We start from the raw sequence: 17,680 nt of genomic DNA, 5'->3' as shown, positions 1-17,680 counted from the left end.
TATGCTCTACTTGCTTAAATAAGTGCTTGCTGTTATCATCTCCAACTGTTATTTGTAAAGATGATTTCAAATGGCACTATGCACCAATATACTTATTATTCTGATGGAAACATGGGATTGCATAGGAGTGGAAGGCAATACAGACAGATAAAGAAGAGAAAAGCAGACTATAATTTCTGCCCAGAGTCAGACTGCTGACCTTCTACACTTTTCCAGCCACTTCTAGGTTCCTTCAGAACTTATAATTCACTTATGAATTATAGCTTGATTGCATACTTACTTTTTGCTGCACACCTTTTATTATTTATGAGTTCCATTAATCAGAATAAGTAACAGTAAAGAGTGGGGTAAACTTGTTTTTCTACTTGTTAAAATCTCAGAAACATCTAGCAGGAAAATTAAAATTAACTGATAAGACCCAGACTTCATAACTACTTATTTTATAACTGTCTCACGGATCTCTGATTACAGATGCAAACAGTAGCTTAAAGCTCCCTCCTCCCAAAAAACAAAACAAAACACTACCAGCATTAAATACTTAAGATAAAAATGGTTATTCTGACATGAACAACAGTGATTTTGAGTCCATTTTTCTTGGTTCTAGGCTCTTTCAGAATATTCATTCAGTAAAGGAAGTGAAGACAAGAGTTGACAGCACAGCACAAACATCCTTAACATCCAGTGATCTCACCTCCCCTTTCTTCACTGCGATTCCAGCAATGGCTTGTTATGACCTGACAATTCTACCACTGCAAAGACTTGTGATACTGGAAACAGAATAATTACGTTCTTTCTCACGACCTAAGAATCATTCATTGACCCCCTACATGCATCAAGATTATAAATGCCTGGATGCCAAGGGTTCCAGTTCAGCGTGGAAAAGAACTATCCCATTCATTTACATTCCTGCTGCAATCAGCCCAGGAGGCTACAGTGAGGTTTCCACCAAGAACTCAGAAGAAATGAATCACTAAGAGATGATTCAAAATCTGATTAACTAATGATGGGTGAGTGGTAGAAGCAGAAGTCACTTTAGTGAAAAGGTGAAAAACCAGAGCCTAGAAAACAAGGCAATGGATTTGCTAAAGTATTGTACTCTAGTTTTATATGAATGGTTAATATCAGTTTAATCAACTAGATTTAGTATGGTGAGTCTTAGGGACCCCAAAGAGTAAGAATGTCAGTATCTCTAAGACTACCCAGGGTGCAAAGGGCCCTATCAACTCAAGAATTGACATCTCTGGGGTTGGGTTGTACCCTTCAACACCAGGGTTTGCATAGCGGAGTGACCCTAGTTATGAAGATAATTTGATTTACTCTTTTGGCTCAGTTGTCATATTGTTAATCAGATTTCTAATAAATTTAGATTTTCATATAAATTTTTATGCAAGGAGAGAATGGATAATTCAGCTGGCTTGATGATCTGTTCTCAATTTCATCATCAATATATAAGAAAGAAAGCCTAACCAGGACTTTTGTTAACTTATTCAAGTTTTTAACTGTATAGTTTACAGGAGAAAACCAATCCTCAATCGTGTATTAATACTACCTGGTCCAATTTTCTTTATCAGCTGGACTTCTTTCACAAGCTCCTACTTTGCACATAGTTCTGTTGACTTCAGGTATTTGCTACAATGTTGTGACCAGTGTTCATCACAAACAGTAAAGTATTAAGGACGCTTGAAGAAAAACTTTAGAAAAGGATATAAGACACTTGGTGAGGAGAAAGTGCTCAGAATTGCTCTAGTCTACTTACGGTGATGAGGGTGATAAATTTAAAGACCAAAGCCAACACACTGAGGATGGTGGACAAGAAGGACTCTGTGTCCTTCAACGCCGCTGAGTCCCTGAATTAATCTTAGAGCCACCTGTGTGAAGCAGGTTGGATCAGAGAGGCAGACTGCTGAGAACGACAGAATAAGGATTTATTATAGAGATTCAACATTATAGAACTGTGGGCACTGGTGAAGAAGTCTGCACCAGGCTGTCCCCTCTGCATTTGGTGCTGGGCCTGAGGTCGCTGTCGGTCAGTTGTGCCAGCGGTCAGGAAGGACAGCTGGACACGGACTGAGGAGGGACTGGAATTTATAAGAACAAACTGGACCCCATGCAGTCTCTCAGGGCCTCCAAAGTCAACACTGAGTGACCTGTAAGATAAGCTGGCGCCCATTGCCATGGAGCTGCACACCTGCCGGGCGAGGATTCTGACAGGAGCTGAGAGAGCTGTGGGTCCACGGAGCTGTGGCCCATCCCAGCTAGCTCACCTTTTTAGCCTGGAGTAATATTTGCCAGCTACCACTGTGCCTGGGGCCATACATTGACCTTATGAGCACAGAAAGAACCCAGCTGTTCCTTCACTTCTTCCTGTCACATCTGGTGTATATTTCTCTTGTGTACCTCCAGCTTAGCCAAATTGGTACAATACAAAGACAGCATACCAGCTATCACTGACCTGAACATCTTGTGTGGGGTGTTGTTTCAGTATTGCACAAGTATGTAGCCTACGTGGTTGTCCAGCAGGAGGGTTTTACCTACAAGTGCAAAATGCCCAACTATGACTATATGTAAATCACTATAGAATGCTAAGAAAAGCCTGTTGTCTCCCACCATTAGTGGCTAAAAATATAGACTCACGGATGTAGAAATAAGGCCAGCAGAGTTCACTCACTTCAGTAATAACCCTTTACCAATATGCCCTAGTCCCCATGGACCATAACATAGCTCATGTCTTCTGTAAATATTACTCATTAAGAAGCAATATGTACAAAGTATTTTTTTAACATCAGAATTTAAAAGATTCTTGCATCTATTTAATCTTTCATGGGAAATGTTTACTTTCCTCTGAGGATCAAAAAATTCCCCACTACACTTGGAAGCAACAATATTCCCTTTTATTATTTCATTTTCTGATCACCTTGTTTAAACTACTTTGGACACAGCATAAACACGTTTTTTAAAATGTCTGTTTCACAAATGAGTGAATATATCAAAACAGAGACTTATAGATACAGAGAACAAACTAGTGGTCACCAGTAGCAGGAGGAGTAGAGGGAGGGGAAGGGGATTAAGAGGTACCAACTTCTAGGTATAAAATAAACGAGACACAAGGATGCAATGTACAGCACAAGGAATATAACCAACATTTTATAATAACTTTAAATGGAGTATAATTTGCAAATGTCGACTCACTATGTTGTACACCTGAAACTAATATAACGTTGTAAATCAACTATACTTCAGTAAAAAAACTTAAGTGTATGTTTCAAATGCAGCTTACGTTTCTGGCCATAAAACAGTCCCTCCTTGTACTTCTCCAGCCTCTGTCCTTTATACACAAGGACTGGTCATTCTTCATGAACCTGAAAAACAGAATATCAGCGTGTTCTGTGAGAGTCCTGTGACTTTCATTAGTGCAACGCATACCAAGAACCATACCCAGTGCTTTCCAGACATAAGCAGGACTTAGCCAACTCTTCATTTGCTTCAAAGGGAGGCAGGGAATTGAGGCAATTATCTGCATGAGAGAAAGCAGACACCGGTAATTCACCGCAAGGGTGTGCTCGGTCACTCAATTTTCTGCTCGCCTTGCATTGCCAGTGAAGGCAGCGCCCTCTATAGAAGACCCCATGAGGGAGAGACTAGCCACATCACCAATTTGCTCCACAGACCTGATGCACAGTTCTATCAGAAAACCTTTTCCTTTGGTTTCTGACAGTTGAAGGAATTTCAGGCTCTCCTCCTGTGAATGGAAAACAGTTAGTCATTGCACTGCCAAGGACGATTTTCCTATTCATCTCTGGCCTCTCAGAAGCAATTTCTGCTTCACTCATTTTATTCTTTGTTGGAAATAATCGTGACAAAGTCGAATGCATTACATCTGTTTCTGAGGCCCTTTGACCTCCTGCAGCTGAGTGCAATTGCCACACGTGTGAAATATTTCCCTAAACAAATCCATTACGTGGGGTTGCTGGGCAGCTTCTACACAGAAGACCCCAGTCTGAGGCCATAACACTTTTCAAACTGAGGCCAGAGTTCAAACCACTTAACTGGACCTCTCTATATAGGCCTTATCCCTGAGACAACTATTTGCTCATCGATAAGAAATTTCTGGAGTCTGCAAATGTCTCATATTTGGATCCAAATACATTCAATATAACCAACTTTTAGTCTCTTCTTTGAAAGAGATCCTTCGCCCTCCCATAAGGTAGTATTTATTATTGGCTGCCCTATCTACTTATCTTGCACAGTTATTAATAATTCATTTATAATAAGAAAGACTGGGACTTCCCTGGTGGCGCAGTGATTGAGAGTCCGCCTGCCGATGCAGGGGACACGGGTTCATGCCCCGGTCCGGGAAGGTCCCACATGCCGCGTAGCGGCTGGGCCCGTGAGCCATGGCCGGTGAGCCTGTGCATCCGGAGCCTGTGCTCCGCAACGGGAGAGGCCACAACAGTGAGAGGCCCGCGTACCAAAAAAAAAAAAAAAAAAAAAAAGAAAGACCAAGCATGTACCATGTTTCTAAAACTGAAATGACGGTGCCTGTGCTAAGTGCTCTGTAGGCATTCTGTGGAGGGTATCCAACCTCCTTTAATTCTCTCCTCCTAAAGCCAGATCACACTTTAAAACTGTGTTTCTGGGAACAATCTCAATGAGGAAGCTGAGGCTACCCTAACTGCCACAGTATGAAGTTTGTGTCCCCGCCCACAAAATTCATAGGTTGAAATCCTAACCCCATGGTGATGGTAGTAGGAGATGGGGCCTTTGGGAAATTATTAGGTCATGAGGGTTGAGTCCTCGTGACTGGGATTAATGCCCTTATGCAAAAAAGACCCCAGAGAGCTTCTTCCTTCTCTTTCTACCATGGGAGGTTACAGTGGGAAGAGGGCATCTACAAGGAAGTGGCCCTCACCAGATACCAAATCTGCCAGTACCATGACCTTGGACTTCCCAGCCTCCAGAACTGTGAGAAATGTTTGTAGTTTGTAAGCCATTCAGTCTCTGGTATTCTGTTATGGCAGCCTGAACAGACTAAGACAATGACCCTGCCAAGCCTACAGTTTAGTGCTCTCTGTCACTCTATCACTTTACCAGGAAAATTAGGGCACTGGCCCCTACTACTGGATCAGAACTAAAGTTTGGGGGACCAGAGATGTAGACAGTCCCTTTCTCTGTTTTAGGGAAGATAGCTAAAAAGCAGGACTCTTCCATTTTTTCTCATTCATGGCCTCAATTTTAAACGTGTCTGCCTGGGGTCTCCATGTCAATATGATACAAAGTCACATACCCACAATAGAAGGAGTTCACTTAGAATTTCAAGCAGATCCATCTGTGCTTCTTTAATCATCGTTGCTCCCTGGACTTCTGACGGTTCTACCCACATGAATCTAGGCCCTGGAGCTCAGAGCCTGCACATTAACCTAGAATTAAGCATTTGAGAAGCGTAAATACAGTGTGCATCCCACTCAAATGCTTAGTGCTTCATACTACCTGGACAAGTAGAATTAATAAATATAGGAAGATTTTGTCAGAACCTGTTTTTTAATGTAGTTTTTTAAAAGCCTTTAAAGAGAGAAATAAGAAATTGCCATGTGATGACATGAACCTGAAACACAAGTGCTTTAAAAGTTAGAGCAGAGCTGAATATCTGATGTACCTTTTCCCCAAACTCTTTTGCTTTAATCTTGAGCTTATTAACTTGAGATTCGGCTATCTCTGCCCTTTCCTTAGCTTCAATCAACTTATGTTGCTGCTTCTTATACTTGGAAAGGTATTGACTAGCTTCTGCTTCCTGAAAAAATAAAAAATGAAAAAAAAAAGGAATCCCTGAGCCTACTAGTCCTATTTTTGTTCTGCTCTGACATTAGAAAGTTGAAAAATGTGTGAAGGAATCTAAACTTCTGAGTATTGAATGGAATATCATATTTTGGTATGATATATATGGATTCAGATTCCTAGCAGGCACCAGATCCATTTTATAACTGTTGTTCCCAGGAAATTTAGAACATGGTCAGCACTTTCCACCAACTGGATGTAGTCCAGCTTTCACAGATTTGGTATGTGATAGATTAACCACAGTTATTTGTTTTGTAATCAGTTTAACATCCTATTCTGGGTAGAGGGAGCTTGTCTTTACAATTATAAGGGTCAACAGGTAATTATTAGACATAGCAGTATTTTAGCCCAAAGCATTTAAATAATCAATTCAAAACCCTTCAAGATATATTATTATTAGGCATAAGCCAATATATATGGTGCTTATCAATTACATTCCATGGAGCTATGGCTACTAACCAGGGTTGACAAGTACATTTCAAGAGATGGTAGTTTTGGCCACAGTTATGTCCAGGCGCATCAGGAAAAAAAGGACTGTGAGCTGCATTTATGTTCAAGCAAGGTTTTAGAGTGAGGAAAGCCCTAGGGTGAGGAGGGTCTCAGGGTGATTACCCAACCAAAACTTTTCCATCTTTACATGATACCATGCTCTTATTTGGCTCATTTTTTTGCAATGCACATGTTTGGGCATAACCACAAGGTCAAGGGAGAGATCTCTGGCTCCCTGGAGGGAAAAGTTGCACAAATTTTAACCATAGGTAATAATTCTAGCATGAGAAAAAACAGAATGAGCAGACTTTAAGCTGAGCTGGTCCTCTCTGACAAGCTGCTCATCTAGCCTAGGGCCACATATCTCCATTAATCAAAAGTAAATGGCTAGGAAATCCATGAGGCTGCAAATGCCTCAGGTACTTACCACTGCCTCAATTTCCTGCTTATAACTTTGTACGTTTAGCTGGATTATCCATCAGAGTCTGCATCCTGCTCATATTTTTCTTATCTTCCTCTGCCTGCAATGTATAGGTATGTATGTGAAGGTGATTTGAAGGATCCAGCAGTATGCATTGGGTGTAGCCCCACATGAGGAAATGAGAGTAAGGAGATTTTATTAAACACCAAATTTAGAGTTATGATTTGAAAAATGGGTTTAACTCTACTCATCCCAAGTTCTAAGAGATTAATAAACACAGCTCAGAGTAATGACAGTCATTTCTCCTGATCCACCACAGAACTCCCAGCCTTTGCTAAAATGGAAGTTAAAGCCACTAGTTTCAATTTGGTCTTCAGCCCTCCCATCCCAGCCAAGCCACATCTGCCTGTGGTTTCTCAGTGCCTGCCTCCAACCCCCATCAAATCAATTCCTCCCTTGAACTTTCTAGTTGATCCTTGGCTTTGGATAATGGAACTACAGGAAAGTTTAAATTTTCTGGAATTCTGGTGTGGGCATCAGCAGAGATAGGGAAGAAAATTCCATAAGCTGTGGGGACACTTTGGTGTGTTCTCATTGCTCCCATTGCAATCCAGCCTTGGGCTGGAGAAAGAAAATCTAGTGAGGTGGTGTTTCTCAACCATGCTCTGTGAAGCCCTGGGTATTCTGAAGAGAAAGCAGTGGAGAGACAGACATGTAGGAAGGCTCTGCATGTCACCCCCTTTCCTACACCTTTTAACTAGACTATCTCCACTTTGGAGCTGTTGAACTTCCCTGAAGAAGAAAGTATCTTAACTGGCTGATGACTGAGATAAATAATTTACCCAAGACATACCCCCACTGCTCAAAAATTTCTTCTGGCTCCATCTTACCTATTCCATCAAGTATCAACTTTTTTGGTGGCTTTCATGGTTTCTCCACTTACCTCCCATGGCCCTCCACAAACTCCCTTCACTCCAACTAGTATCATCTCCTATGCCTCCATAGCTATCCTGCTTGTTCCCTCCTTGCTAGGTTTAACCATTATCCCCCAGGACACACCACACAGGCAGCAGACAGAAATGCCCAGTGTTTTCTTGAAAGAGGCCTATTTGCTTCTCTTAGTAGCTTCAGCCCAAAGGAAAGGTTTCTAATTTAACACACATCAAGGGACTGACTGCATTACTCTCCAGAGACCAGGGAGGCTGGTGGGCACCATCTCCACACTGTCCCTCTGCCTCACTCCAAGATGCTGGTATCTCTTGCAAAGGAACTTGTGCACATATTTGGTGGCCCAGTTTTTACAGCTGCTGCCCAGGGGACACCCCTTGAAAGCTTGGCTCTGGTGGCCAGCAGGACTTATGTTCATGGGTCCTACAGTACTGCAACAAACAGAGTTTCCAACTAGCAACCACCCGCTCCTTCCAGGGCAGTAGCAGAAGACTGAAATGCCTGGGAAAGCCAGTGGGTACCATCTTCATATGCCCCACCCAGGTCACCAGTATCTCTGAGAAAGGAGCTTATGCACAGGTCTGGTACACTGACTTTTGTAGCTGATGCCCAGAGGATACATTCCTTGATATCCTGTCTCCAGTGACCAGCAGGGCTTGTGTTCACAGGTACAACAGGATGGTAGCAAACAAAGAAACAGTTCTTAACTGGCTGTCACCCCAAGGGTCAGAACAGAGGAAACAGAAATTCCCATCCTCCAGTCTTTCCTGGAAGAGGTATATTTGCATACTTTAAAAGCTCCCACCTGAGGGTATGGCTTCCAATCAGCCTGCATCTAGGTACTGACTGAGGGACACTGACAGCTCTTGGACACCCTCAACTACTGGGAGCCACTAAGAACAAAGAAGGCCACTTGGACAATCACAAAGTTTTCAGAGACAACCAAGAGCTAGGGTAGGGTTGAACAATAAAGATCTTCTCTTACATGAGACTACTCATTCAAGACTGGGAGAGGTAGTTGTTTTATCTGACGCATATAAACCAACACAGAGAGTAAAAAAAAATTAAGAAACAAAGGAATATGTTCCAAATGAAGGAACAAGATAAAACCCCAGAAAAGGATAAAGTGATTTACATGATAAAGAGTTCAAAATAATGGTCATGAACATGCTCACCAAGCTCAGGAGAACAATGCATGAACAAAGTGAACATTTCAAAAATGAGAAAATATAAGAAAGTACCCCAAACAGAAATCACAGAGATGAAGAATAGAATAACTGAATTAAAAAATATAATAGAGGCATTCAACAGTAGACTAGATGAAGCAGAAGAAAGGATCATTGAACTTCAAGACAGGGCAGTGGACTTCATCCCATTAAAGTAGGAAAAAAAAAAGAAAATGAGTAAAGACAGCATAAGGGACTTATGGAATAACATCAAGTGGACCAGCATTTGCATTATAAGGGTCTCAGAAGGGGAAGAGAGAAAGAAAGGGGCATAAAAGTGATTTGAAAAAATAATGGCTGAAAACTTCCTTAACCTAGGAGGGAAACAGACATCCAGATTCAGGAAGCCTGGAATTCCCAATGAGATGAACCCACAGAGACCCACACCAAGACTATATTAAATAGTCAAAAGTTAAAGACAAAGAGAGAATCTTAAAAGTAGCAAGAGAAAAACTACTTGTTACATACAAAGGAAACTTCCATAATACTATCAGATTTTTCAGCAGGAACTTTCCAGGCCAGAAGAAAGTGGCACAATATATTCAAAGTGCTAAAAGAAAAAAAACTGCCAATTAAGAATTCTCTAATGGCAAAGTTGTCCTTCAGAATTGAAGGAAAGATAAACAGTTTTCTAGATAAGCAAAAGCTGAAGTTCAGCACCACTATACTGGCCGTACAAGAAATGTTTAAGGGACTTTAAGCTGAAACAGAAGGGCACTCATGTGTAACAGTAATGTATAAATCTCACTGATAAAGATAAATATAGGTTAAATTCAGAACAATCTAATATTGTAACGGTGGTAGATAAACTTATAAATCTACTATGTAGGATTAAGAGACAAAAATGGTAAAAATAACTATACTATAAAAACTTGCTAATGAATATACAAGATAAAAAGACGTAAATTGTGACATCAAAAATATAAAACATAGGTGGGGAGAGATTAAAACGTAGACCTTTAGAATGCAACAAAACTTAAGTTGTTATCAACTTGAAATAGACTGTTATAACTACAGGTTGTTTTATGTAAGCCTCATGGTAACCACAAAGCAAAGCCCTATAGTAGATACACAAAAGAAAAACATAAAGGAATCTAGCATACCACTACAGAAAATTATCAAAGCACAACTGAAGAGAACAAGAGAAGATGAAAAGAACAAAGGACTTACAAAAGTCAGAAAACAATTAACAAATGGGCAATAAGTACATACCTATCAGTCATTACTTTAAATGTAAATGGACTAAATTCTCTACTCCACACAGAGTGGCCAAGTAGATTAAAAAACAAGACCTATCTATCTGCTGCCTACAAAAGACTCATTTCAGATATAAGGGCTCACACAGACTGAAAGTAAAGGGATGGAAAAAGATATTCCATGCAAATGAAACCAAAATAAAGGTGGGGTAGCTATACTTATATCAGAGAAAGTAGACTTTAAGACAAAGTCTAATAAGAGACAAAATGGGTCATTATATAATGATAAAGGGGTAAATCTAACAATATGATACAACATTTGTGAATATTTATGCACCAACATAGGAGTATCCATATCTATAAAACAAATATTAACAGGCCTACAGGAAGAAATAAACAGCAATTAACATACGGGACTTCAATACCCCACTTTCATAGAAAGATAGATCATGCAGACAAAAAATCATTAAAGAAACATTGGCCTTAAATGACATGTTAGATCAGACGGACTTAGACATATGAAGAACATTTCATTCAAAAGCAACAGAATAAACATTATTTTCAAGCACACATAAAACATTCTCCAGGATACATGATATGTTAGGCCACAAAAAAACTCTTAATAAATTTAAGAGGATTGAAATCATGCTGAGTATCTTTTCTGACCACAATGTATAAAACTAGAAACCAATTACAAGAAAAAAATAATAATTTACAAATATATGGAGATTAAATAACATGCTACTGAACAACCAATGGGTCAAAGAAGAAATCAAAAGAGAAATAAAAAATACCTTGAGACAAATGAAAATGAAAATACAACATATGAAAACTTATGAGACTCAGCAAAAGCAGTTCTAAGAGGGAAGTTCATAGTGATAAATGTCTTTATTTATTTAGGCTGCGCCACATGGCATACAAGACCTTAGTTCCCTGACTGGGGATCAAGCCTATGCTCCCTGCAGTGGAAGCATGGAATCTTTTAAATTTTTAAATGTCTTTATTGGAGTATAATTGCTTTACAATGGGTGTGTTAGCTTCTCCTTAATAACAAAGTGTATCAATTATACATATACATATATCCCCATATCTCTTCCCTCTTGCATCTCCCTCCCTCTCACCCTCCCTATCCCACCCCTCTAGGTGGTCACAAAGCACCGAGCTGATCTCCCTGTGCTATGCAGCTGCTTCCCACTAGCTATCTATTTTGCATTTGGTAGTGTATATATGTCCATGCCACTCTCACTTTGTCCCAGCTTCCCCTTCCCCTTCCCCATAACCTCAAGTCTATTCTCTAGTAGGTCTGCATCTGTATTCCCGTCTTGCCCCTAGGTTCTTCATGACCATTTTTTTTCTTAGATTCCATATGTATGTGTTAGCATATGGTATTTGTTTTTCCCTTTCTGACTTCACTCTGTATGACAGACTCTAGGTCCATCCACCTCACTACAAATAACTCAATTTCGTTTCTTTTTATGGCTGAGTAATATTCCATTGTATATATGTGCCACATCTTCTTTATCCATTCATCTGTTGATAGACACTTAGGTTGCTTCCATGTCCTGGCTACTGTAAATAGAGCTGCAATGAACATTGTGGTACATGACTCTTTTTGAATTATGTTTTTCTCAGGGTACATGCCAAGTAGTGGGATTGCTGGGTTGTATGGTAGTTCTATTTTTAGTTTTTTAAGGAACCTCCATACTGTTCTCCATAGTGGCTGTATCAATTTACATTCCCACCAACAGTGCAAGAGGATTCCCTTTTCTCCACACCCTCTCCAGCATTTATTGTTTGTAGATTTTTTGATGATGGCCATTCTGACCGATGTGAGATGATATCTCATTGTAGTTTTGATTTGCATTTCTCAAATGATTAATGATGTTGAGCATTCCTTCATGTGTTTGTTGGCAATCTGTATATCTTCTTTGGAGAAATGTCTATTTAGGTCTTTTGCCCATTTTTGGATTGGGTTGTTTGTATTTTTGATATTGAGCTGCATGAGCTGGAAAGCATGGAATCTTAACCACTGGACTGCCAGAGAAGTCCCAATGCCTACATTTTGGAAACAAGAAAAACCTCAAATAAACAACCTAATTTTACACCTCAAGGAACTAGAAAAAGAAGAGAAAATGAAGCCCAAAGTTAATAGAAGGAAGGAAGTTAACAAAAATCAAGGTGGAAATAAACAGAGATTAAAAAAAAAAACAGTAGAAAAGATCAAGGAAGCTAAGAGCTGTTTTTTAAGATAAGCAAAATTGACAAGCCCTTAACTAGACTCACCAAGAAAAAAAGAGAGAGGACTCAAATAAAATCAGACATGAAAGAGGAGATGTTATAACTGATACCATAGAAATACAAAGGATCATAAGAGACTACTAGGAACAATTATGTACCAACAGTTTGGACAACCTAGAAGAAATGGATAAATTTTACAACATACAACCTACCATGACTGAATCATGAAGAAATGGAAAATCTGAACAGACCAATTGCTAGTTAGGTCATTAAATCAGTAATCAAAAACCTCCCAACATAAAAAGTCCAGGACCAGACAGCTTCACTGGTGAATTCTACCAAACATTTAAAGAAGAATACCAATATTTTCTCAACTATACCAAAAAACAGAAGAGTAGGGAACACTTCCAAACTCATTTTCTGAGGTCAGGATTTCCCTGATACCAAAACTGGAAGAGGACATCACGAAAAAAGAAAACCATAGGCCAATATCCCTGATGCATATAGATGCAAAAATCCTCAAAAAATATTAGCAAACTGAATTCAACAATACATTAAAAGAATCATACACCATGATCAAGTAGGATTTGTTCCAGTGATGCAAGGATGGTTCAACATCTGCAAATCAATAGATGTGATACACCACATTAACAAAATGAAGGGTAAAAATCATATGATCATCTCAAAAATGTCAGCAAAAAATATTTGACAAAATGTAACATTCATTTATGATAAAACCTCTAAACAAAGTAGATATAGAGGGGAAATACCTCAGCATAGTAAAGGTCATATATGACAAACCCAAACCTGTCATAATACTCAGTGAAGAAAAACTGAAATCTTTCCCTCTCAGATCAGGAACAAGACAGGGATGTCCATTCTTGCCACTTTTATCCAACATAGTACTGGAAGTCCTAGTCAGAGCAATTGGGCAAGAAAAAGAGATAAAAGGCATCCATATTGGAAAGGAAGAAGTAAAAGTCTCTCTCTTTACAGATGACATATTTTATATAGAAAACCCTAAAGACTTCAATAAAACTGTTAGAACTAATAAAATGATTCAGTAAATTTGCAGGATACAAAATCATTATACAAAAATCAGTTATGTTTCTGTACACTAATATGAACTATCACAAAGAGAAATTAAGAAAACAATACCATTTATAATTGCAACAAAAAGAATAAAATACTTAGGAATAAATTTAACCAAAGGGAGTGAAAGATTTGCACACTGAAAACTATAAGACATTAATGAAAGAAATTGAAGAAGACACAAATAAGTGGAAAGATATTCTGTGCTCATGGATTGGAAGAATTAATGTTAAAATATCCATACTACCCAAAGCAATCTACAAAGTCATGCAATCACTACCATAATAACAATGGTACCTTTCACAGAAATAGAATGGAACCACAAAAGACCCCAAATAGCCAAAGCAATCTTGGAAAGAAGAATAAAGCTGAAGGCATCATGCTCCCTGATTTCAATTTCAAACATATTACGAAGGTATAGTAATTGAAACAGTATGGTATTGGAATAAAAACAGACATGTAGATCAACTGAACAGAAAAGAGAGCCCAGAAATACTCATATATAAATGGCCAATTTATGACAAATGAGTCAGGAACATATAATGGGTAAAAGACAGCCACCTCTACAATAAACGGTGTTGGGAAAATTGGACAGCCATATGCAAAAGAATGAAATTTGACCATTACTTACACCATACATAAAAATGAACTCAAAATGGATACAAATTTGAATCTAAGACCTGGAATCATAAGACTCCTAGAAGACAACACAGAGGGTAAGCTCCATCACATTGGTCTTGACAAAGATTTTTTTATTTGACGCCAAAAGCAAAAGCAATAGAAGCAAAAATAAACAAGTGGGACTACATCAAACTTTAAAACTTCTACACAGCAAAGGAAACTATCAACAAAATGAAAAGGCAATCTGTGGAATGCGAGAAAATATTTTCACATCATTTATCTGAGAAGAGGTTAATATCTAAAAAAATAAATAAATTACACAACTGAATATCAAAAAAATTAAAAACCTGATTAAAAATGGATAGATGGAGAGAGGGCGAAGATGGCGGAAGAGTAAGACATGGAGATCACCTTCCTCCCCACACATACATCAGAAATACATCTACATGTGGAACAACTCCTACAGAACACCTACTGAACGCTGGCAGAAGACCTCAGACCTCCCAAATGGCAAGAAACTCCCCACGTACCTGGGCAGGGCAAAAGAAAAAAGAATAAACAGACAAAAGAATAGGGCGGGACCGGCACCAGTGGGAGGGAGCCGTGAAGGAGCAAACGTTTCCACACACTAGAAGCCCCTTTGCAGGCGGAGACTGCGGGTGGCGGAGGGGGGAAGCTTCGGAACCATGGAGGAGAGTGCAGCAACAGGGGTGCGGAGGGCAAAGCGGTGAGGTTCCCGCACAGAGGATCGGTGCTGACCAGCACTAACCAGCCCGAGAGGCTTGTCTGCTCACCCGCCAGGGCAGCGGGGCTGGGAGCTGAGGCTCGGGCTTCAGTCGGAGCACAGGGAGAGGACTGGGGTTGGTGGCGTGAACACAGCCTGAAAGGGTTAGTGCACCACGGCTAGCCGGGAGGGAGTCCAGGAAAAAGTCTGGACCTGCCGAAGAGGCAAGAGACTTTTTCTTCCCTCTTTGTTTCCTGGTGCGCGAGGAGAGGGGATTAAGAGCGCTGCTTAAAGGAGCGCCAGAGACGGGCGCGAGCCGGAGCTAAAAGCGCGGACCCCAGAGACGGGCATGAGACGCTAAGGCTGCTGCTGCCACCACCAAGAAGCCTGTGTGCGAGCACAGGTCACTCTCCACGCCTCCCCTCCCGGGAGCCTGTGCAGCCCGCCACTGCCAGGGTCACGTGATCCAGGGACAGCTTCCCCGGGAGAACGCACGGCGCGCCTCAGGCTGGTGCAACGTCACGCTGGCCTCTGCTGCCGCAGGCTCACACCGCACTTCGTACCCCTCCCTCCCCCCGGCCTGAGTGAGCCAGAGCCCCCGAATCAGCGGCTCCTTTAACCACGTCCTGTCTGAACAAAGAACAGACGCCCTCCAGCGACCTACAGGCAGAGGCGGGGCCGAATCCAAAGCTGAACCCCGGGAGCTGTGAGAACAAAGAAGAGAAAGGGAAATCTCTCGAGCAGCCTCAGGAGCAGCGGATTAAATCTCGACAATCAACTTGATGTACCCTGCATCTGTGGAATACCTGAATAGACAACGAATCATCCCAAATTGAGGAGGTGGACATTGAGAGGAAGATTTATTATTTTTTCCCCTTTTCCTCTTTTTGTAAGTGTGTATGTGTATGCTTCTGTGTGAGACTTTGTCTGTATAGCTTTGCTTTCACCATTTGTCCTAGGGTTCTATCCATCCGTTTTTTTTTTCTTAATAAATATTTTTTTATTTTAATAACTTTATTTTATTCTACCTTACTTTATTTTATTTTATTTTATCCTCTTTCTTTCTTTCTACTTTTTCTCCCTTTTATTCTGAACCGTGTGGATGAAAAGCTCTTAGTGCTACAGCCAGGAGTCAGTGCTGTGCCTCTGAGGTGGGAGAGCCAACTTCAGGACACTGGTCCACAAGACACCTCCCAGCTCACGTAATATCAAACAGCGAAAATCTCCCAGAGATCTCCATCTCAACACCAGTACCCAGCTTCAGTCAACGACCAGCAAACAACAGTGCTGGTCACCCTATGCCAAGCAACTAGCAAGACAGGAACACAACCCCACCCATTAGCAGAGAGGCTGCTTAAAAACATAATAAGGCCACAGGCACCTCAAAACACACCAACAGACATGGACCTGCCCACCAGAAAGACAATATCTAGCCTCATCCACCAGAACACAGGTACTAGTCCCTGCCACCAGGAATCCTACACAACCCACTGAACCAACTTTAGCCACTGGGGACAGACACCAAAAACAATGGGAACTACAAACCTGCAGCCTGCAAAAAGGAGACCCCAAACACAGTAAGATAAGCAAAATGAGAAGAAAGAAAAACACACAGCAGTTGAAGGAGCAAGATAAAAACCCACCAGACCTAACAAATGAAGAGGAAATAGGCAGTTTACCTGAAAAAGAATTCAGAATAATGATAGTAAAGATGATCCAAAATCTAGGAAATAGAATAGAGAAAATGCAAGAAACATTTAACAAGGACCTAGAAGAACTAAAGATGAAACAAGCAATGATGAAAAACACAATAAATGAAATTAAAAATACTCTAGAAGGGATCAATAGCAGAATAACTGAGGCAGAAGAATGGATAAGTGACCCGGAAGATAAAATAGTGGAAATAATTACTGCAGAGAAGAATAAAGAAAAAAGAATGAAAAGAACAGAGGACAGTCTCCGAGACCTCTGGGACAACATTAAACACACCAACATTCGAATTATAGGGGTTCCAGAAGAAGAAGAGAAAAAGAAAGGGACTGAGAAAATATTTGAAGAGATTATAGTTGAAAACTTCCCTAATATGGGAAAGGAAATAGTTAATCAAGTCCAGGAGGCACAGAGAGTCCCATACAGGATAAATCCAAGGGGAAACAGGCCAAGACACATATTAATCAAACTGTCAAAAATTAAATACAAAGAAAACATATTAAAAGCAGCAAGGGAAAAACAACAAATAACACACAAGGGAATCCCCATAAGGTTAACAGCTGATCTTTCAGCAGAAACTCTGCAAGCCAGAAGGGACTGGCAAGACATATTTAAAGTGATGAAGGAGAAAAACCTACAACCAAGATTACTCTACCCAGCAAGGATCTCATTCAGATTTGATGGAGAAATTAAAACATTTACAGACAAGCAAAAGCTGAGAGAGTTCAGCACCACCAAACCAGCTTAACAACAAATGTTAAAGGATCTTCTCTAGGCAGAAACACAAGAGAAGGAAAAGACCTACAATAACAAACCCAGAAAAATTAAGAAAATGGGAATAGGAACATACATATCGATAATTACCTTAAATGTAAATGGATTAAGTGCTCCCACCAAAAGACACAGACTGGATGAATGGATACAAAACCAAGACCTATATATATGCTGTCTACAAGAGACCCACTTCAGACCTAGAGACATATACAGACTGAAAGTGAGGGGATGGAAAAAGATATTCCATGCAAATGTAAACCAAAAGAAAGCTGGAGTAGAAATTCTCATATCAGACAAAATGGACTTTAAAATAAAGACTATTAGAAGAGACAAAGAAGGACATTACATAATCATTAAGGGATTGATCCAAGAAGAAGATATAACAATTGTAAATATTTATGCACCCAAC

General features: G+C 40.2%; 2 protein-coding genes across 4 annotated transcripts in view; one reads left to right on the top strand and one right to left on the bottom strand.

The window, feature by feature from the left end:
- The window catches only part of HHLA2 (HHLA2 member of B7 family), a 150,565-nt gene extending 147,141 nt beyond the window's left edge, over positions 1–3,424 (top strand). For all 3 annotated transcript variants that reach the window (XM_082625666.1, XM_082625664.1, XM_082625665.1), the window contains one exon: positions 605–3,424. In XM_082625666.1, the coding sequence (XP_082481792.1) occupies positions 605–652 (48 nt within the window). In that variant the 3' untranslated portion in view covers positions 653–3,424. The remainder of the gene's footprint in view (positions 1–604) is intronic.
- A 144-nt stretch (positions 3,425–3,568) lies between these two features.
- Positions 3,569–17,680, bottom strand: part of MYH15 (myosin heavy chain 15) — a gene marked incomplete at both ends in the record, with an annotated part of 184,460 nt that continues 170,348 nt past the window's right edge. Inside the window, 4 exon segments of the mRNA XM_082624363.1 lie at positions 3,569–3,739; positions 5,603–5,788; positions 6,749–6,794; positions 6,796–6,842. Coding sequence (XP_082480489.1) covers positions 3,569–3,739; positions 5,603–5,788; positions 6,749–6,794; positions 6,796–6,842 — 450 coding nt within the window.

The sequence above is a fragment of the Mesoplodon mirus genome, assembly GCF_964341445.2.
Source record: "Mesoplodon mirus genome assembly, chromosome: 6".
In the NCBI taxonomy this organism is placed as follows: domain Eukaryota; kingdom Metazoa; phylum Chordata; class Mammalia; order Artiodactyla; family Ziphiidae; genus Mesoplodon; species Mesoplodon mirus.
This window is presented reverse-complemented; position numbering and strand designations above follow the sequence as displayed.